This window comes from Athene cunicularia (genome assembly GCF_003259725.1).
Source record: "Athene cunicularia isolate RWA chromosome 6 unlocalized genomic scaffold, athCun1 chr6_part1, whole genome shotgun sequence".
In the NCBI taxonomy this organism is placed as follows: Eukaryota; Metazoa; Chordata; class Aves; order Strigiformes; family Strigidae; genus Athene; species Athene cunicularia.
Window position 1 is genome coordinate 19,560,208 of NW_020799105.1, and position 5,975 is coordinate 19,566,182.

General features: G+C 39.4%; 1 protein-coding gene across 1 annotated transcript in view; it reads right to left on the reverse strand.

The window, feature by feature from the left end:
• RAB11FIP2 (RAB11 family interacting protein 2) overlaps positions 1-5,969 on the reverse strand; it is a 30,522-nt gene extending 24,553 nt beyond the window's left edge. Inside the window, exon 1 of the mRNA XM_026851307.1 lies at positions 5,415-5,969. Within this exon, the coding sequence (XP_026707108.1) occupies positions 5,415-5,767 (353 nt within the window). The 5' untranslated portion in view covers positions 5,768-5,969. The remainder of the gene's footprint in view (positions 1-5,414) is intronic.
• Between the last annotated feature and the right edge of the window lie 6 nt (positions 5,970-5,975).

Sequence of the window (5,975 nt, forward strand, 5' to 3'; positions counted from 1 at the left end):
CCCCCCTCAATTTAATGAGTGGTACCATGAAAGCAACAGCACAAATCCATATGGATCCTCTAGGCTGCTCATTATTTCTGTATCTTTAACAAATTTCTCAGTTACTACTCTTCCCACTTTTGACTAGAGGGGAACGAGTTTTTCCTCCTACTTTAAACCACATTTTGTTAATTTATGTTAAAGCATGTCATTTCCCCTACTATTTAGTTTTATCACCTAAAATAATCTAAAATGCATTTTCCTGGTTTAAACTAAATTTAGGGCTCAAAATTAGTAAATAATATTTATAAAGTGTTATGTTTTGTAGAATTATTTTTATTCATTAACAAGCACCGACCCATGGTATACTACCTATTTACTAGTTGCTTGCTCCTGCCTCTTCCTCACATATCCTGTCCATATCCAAGGAGGAGGCTGCCACGAAGGAATTCACATTAATTTGGAGGAAGTCACACAATTTTTATATCTTTCAGAAAGCTCAGTAGCACCAAAGTGCTTACAGCACAGGGATATTGATTGTACTCAATCATTAATTCTTTTTGTTTGTTTGTTTGCCTAGAAGCTGGTTTTGACTCTTTCATATGATTGATGTAAGCAGAGGAGATGCATCTTAGATATGACCAAGATTCCTTCACTGTATTATGCTCAAATAAGCTTTTTTTACAACACTGCTGTGATTAGGGGTGAGGTGGAAGGGGTGGTGAGGTATTACAGAAAACAGGGAGAAGGGGAATTAAGTCACAAATAATAGATGTCTCCTCCAAAACAAAATTTCTGTAAGAAATAATAACTCTGCCATTACCTGCCCTCTCCAAATTTATAACAATCCAGACAAGTGGTGCATCTTAAATCAGCTCAACATACAGTGAAATTAGCTCTCCAGGAAATCTAATAAAGAAATGGACAAAAAATAGAGCAGAACTGGAGAACAAGAACGAAGCTGATGAAGTAAGTAACATCATGGTGTAAGAACTTAAATTTGTTCTTCTATTACTGTGTTCCTTTAGCACAGAGGGAAAAAAACCAAATAACTATGCACAATCTTTAAGAAAAACTACTGAAAAATACTTCAGTAAATTAAGACATGTCAGTGAGTATTTTTTTATTCTGTGATAATTCAAAAATTTGTTTTGATGTTACACATTGTCAGATCATCAGCAGTATTAAGGGAACTATGAAGTATAACTGAATTTAAATTATTACAAAAATGTATATATGCTTTACAACAATACATTCACTGATCATCATTTACATTTAAACTGCAAGAGCAAAAGGGGTATATTTATTTTGCAACAGCAGACCAAAAAAAAGTTGTCATATATTTCTCAGGATTAATTAAAAACCCCACAAGATTTTACTGCAAAAAATAAAAAACACGTCAAAAAACTAAGATCTGAAACTTATGCTAAATATACTTCCATTAAAGCAGTATCTCCCAAGCTTTTCGAACTGTTAAAAATACCACAGTAAAATCTCTCAGCATCTGGAGAAAAGAGCAGAAGTAAAACCAGCCTGTCCCTTTCCAACTACAGCAGAGATGCCAGAGACACAACGTTACAAAGCTAGCACAGTGTGATGGGCATTTTTGCACCAAGACAGAAAGAAATGAACTAGGATCCTGCAGATGCTTTGGCTGAAGTCTCTGGAAAAGGCCTAGTAAGGGACCATCTGAGCCACATCTGGATCTAACCGTTCCAGGAATTTTCACTTTTAAGAATTTGAAAAATCATCAGTTTCAGAAAGAAAGAGAAAGGACATTACGTGATGGCGCGTACAAAATTTTCACTATCAAATTATAGTAAACATTCTTGCTTTGTTTCATTAAGTCTTTTGCCAGAGCAAGTTTATTAGAACACAAGACGCGCAAATCCTATCATGAGGCCTCTGCCTGAAAACTTTACTGTAGAGAGTATTTTTCTTAAGATGTGACAAGTAACAAAAAAAAGTGATGCAGAAAGAAAGGATTACTTTTCCCTAACATAATGTTTCTGAAGCTGCAGTGAATTTTTAAATTTATTTCTTCCAAATTATAAAATATTAAATTTAAAAAAAATACAAAAAGTCGAATGTCACACACCGCACAATCTTCCTAGGAATTCAAAATCAGCTGGTAGCCTTCACTTCTCATACCTCCTTACTAAAAAAGCACTAGGGAATTGCTGACAGGGTTCAGCATTGTGCAGAATATTAAATATCTTTTTTGCAATACCCTGGTGACTCTTGAGTCTGTCTCTTACAGCACCATATGTACAGCTGTGTTGGAAAGAGGAAGCTATTAAATATATTAAAAAGTAGAAATATTACCAATAGACACTTCATCAAATAACTGGATCTCATTCATCCCCAAACAAAGCAAGAAATGTTAAGGTTACATCAACATAAGAAAATAACTCTGGATTTAATAACACCACAAGCCTGTTGAACATATTTGAAAGTAAAAACATTGCTTAATAAAACAGATTAGTGTTTCTGAAACAATGAATATAGCTTTCAACCATCAGAATGCTTTGGTAATAAAGACATTGGACTTGGTCTTGAAAGGCACTGGGTGTCTCAGTTCCCACACCACAGTCACGGCTAGAAGGTCTTCGGGTCCAAATATATTACCCTTAGTTTACTGCCAACACAGGACTAGGAATATTTTGTATCAAAAAGGATTTAATAAAAGGGAAAAAAAAAAGAAAAAAGAAAAGAAAAAGCTTTTTGTTTGAGATTGCATTTGCAAATACGCTCTTGCAAGTTTGCCCTCCTCCCACATACATGTACAAATATTGCATCCACATCTCCAGCTAACGCTTACAGGAGACAGCAACAACACACCCTCATTCCACAAAGGCATACAAGTAGAGAACCACAATAACTTTTCAAAAACATCTAAACACTTAAGGACTCTGAATTATTTTTTCAACAGTCAGTTTCAAAAAGGACATTTTCGATGTTTCTAAGAACCTAAAGACATCGACAGGAAAACTGGACTTCCAGTGGCTCCTATCACATAAGAATTTAAATCGGCATTAAGTGAATATGTGCTGCCAAAAATCCCACTAACCGCCTATCTGCACTTTTACACTTATGTAAGACTTTTACAAGTACGGCTGTTGAGCTCCAGAAGCCTAACACCCATCAACTTTTAATAAGATTTGCAATCTTAAATGCTCGAGTAACTTCCGAAAACAGGACTTAGGCTGTTTGTAAAAATTTCCCCACAGGCCCCATGTTCTGCAGTACAGCTCGCAGGCAAAGCACAGCTTTCTCGGGGAGCCCTGCTAACTTCGGCCATGATTTGGGGAAGCACTGTCACACGTTTACATAGTGTGAGCTCCCCCTCTCACACTTCAGGGAAAGAAATAAAAAAATAAAAGAACACCTATGAAGCCCTGCTAAGCAAAACTTCATATAAAAACACTGAGGAGATCTGAATGTTTATTTAACTATCACAAGAACTATGCTAATTATGCCACTTAGAAATTTTTGCAATAATTCTGTGAGACTCCAATACTACTTTTGCTAAAATTGGTGCGAAAGCCTATGGTTCCTCAAAGGGAAAAGACGTTTTGTAACTCACAATAACACATGAATAATTCACGTACTTTCCTCCAGTTTCTGAAGACACATTTCTACCTGGATTTACAAAGTTTTTACAGTTAGTAGTGTTTCTACTTCATACATTCTCCTTCTGTAGAGCAACAAGGTGTTTAAACTAAGGCAGCTGCCTACTTACTTGCAAGATAATTACAACTGATGATTAAAGAATGTTTTAAGATGTATTCTAAAGAGCACTGAAACTTCTTGAATCAAGCATAAATAGAAATTAAGACCCTAAGGCTACAGGCATTACCATGTATTGCATCAAGATAACTGGTTTGACTTAAGAAGATAAGCAATTAAGAAGTATAATACTTCAGACCACGAACCCACAAGAGATTCTGCACGGACACATTCTTTCCTGTTACGTAATCAGTGAACATACTGTTTTGCCAAATATGTAGTTTGCAAAAAAAACCCACACCAGTGCAAAGACAGCCTTGACTTGTCTTTGGCGCTCCTTCAACCTCAACCACCGTACATAAACAGGACCTGGTTTTGAGATGGTTTCTGGAGAAGCAGTCGCCTGATCCACAAGACCTGGCTGGTGTTGCTGTGATGATTTCCGCCTCCACCTGCCAGCTCAACTCTGCTGCTGGAGGTTCACACCTCCCCAGCACAGTCAGCGAAGACAACCGATGCCAGCCTCTTAGTCACTTCGATGCAAAGTCCAGCATCTCAGTATAGACCCACCAACAGAAGAAATACCCAAATTTAACAGCTGAGATTTGGGCACAGGAGCCTTTCTACTCTACTGAAGAGACATTAGAGGAGGAATGGCACCTGAGGCAGGAACTTTTTAACCACTGCAGCAAGATTTGTCAGCACTCATACATCAAGCCTGCATATAAGCTACCTTGGAGGTCTCCATGCTGTTCTCTGACTACTTCTGTGTGACAAGCATAGCTCAGCCACAAATCATGTAGTCACAGGCATGCCTGCAGTGTGCCTACACCTACAGTTTATTCCCATACACTTTGGAGGATAAATTACACTGGTACCAGACAGCTTCGTGCAACCACATCCTCTCTAGAAATTCAAATAATTTTACTAATTTAGTTGAAAAAGTCAGAGCATTAGATACATACACAGTTCAGCCTGATAAACTGCTGTGATGCCTTTTTTTTTTTTATTTATTTTTTTTATTCCAGTGCTAGAATTTGCTGGCAAACAGCAATTTTATTTGACAAAGGCTTATGCAGGTAATGATGGAGGCTACTACCACAACAGAAATTTCTCTTCAGTCTTCTCTGTTGAGGCCTACTGTACAGAGCAGCCTGCAGGATCGTGGCCTCAGACTAATCAGGATCAAAAAAGCACTGTGCAGCTGTGGTAAGCCTTCATTAAGTCACAGTTCATTGACCACTAAAACATAAATATAAAATATTTAAAGACGCTTGGTTGCAGCAATTGAAGGAGAACATTTTTAAAGAGAACAACACCAGGCTTTGAGGGAATTTGAGTTTCACATATGGTTCAAACTGAGATGGGAGTTGTATGGGGATATGGCCTGAGCAGAACGAAGTAAAGTCTTTAGAAAAACATACTGTAATGAGTTAGTGTTGCACACAAGAATTTGCAAAAAATGACAATGTTATTGACAGTCCTTCGCTGTGCAGGGCGACCACTGTGATTACAGTAAACTTCTCTCTGGAAGAGGTCAGGACACAATGACGTAACCGAATACATTAGGGGCTTTGCACACACCATTGAGAAAAACATTCTAATTTCATTTCAAAGTACGTTGATAGTAAGGCTATTTCCCACCCTCCCCAAATGCAAGTGTAGAAGGAATACAAACAGAACGAAAAAACCCAACCATCACTTACTCTGTTTTCCGTCTTTGCTTGTCTTCAAATATGTCATTCAGACTTATCGCCACCTGTCCCAAAAACTTGTCCAGCCCCACCAGCGACCTGTGCATGACAATCAGGCACAGGATGTATTTTTCTGGATTCTCCTGCATGAGTAATCCAGGGAGCTCGAAGGAGGCCTCCTCTTTCCAGACGGGATCCAGGGTCTTCTCAGCCACCGAGGTGGAGTACTTCTCCTTGCCCAGCTGTATGATGGTGTAGGCATCGTTGCTGCCATTTTTACCTTTTGGCTTCAGACCTTTGGCTTGAAGGACCGTCACTTGCACGTGAGTTGGGAACCACTTCTGGGCTTGCTCTGCCAACATCATCGTTGAAGATCGCCGCAGCAAGAACGATCGCGACGTCTGTCAGTCTCGGAGTTACTGCGTAAGGGCACTTACGGCGGGGACACCTGTCAGGGGCTCGGCGCGGTCCTTCCTCCGGCGCTCCTGGCCGCGGGGGGCACTCACCAGTCCTCAGCTTCCCCCCGCCCCACGCAGCCCGACCCGCGCCTCCATGGCTGGGGGCTGCGGGGGC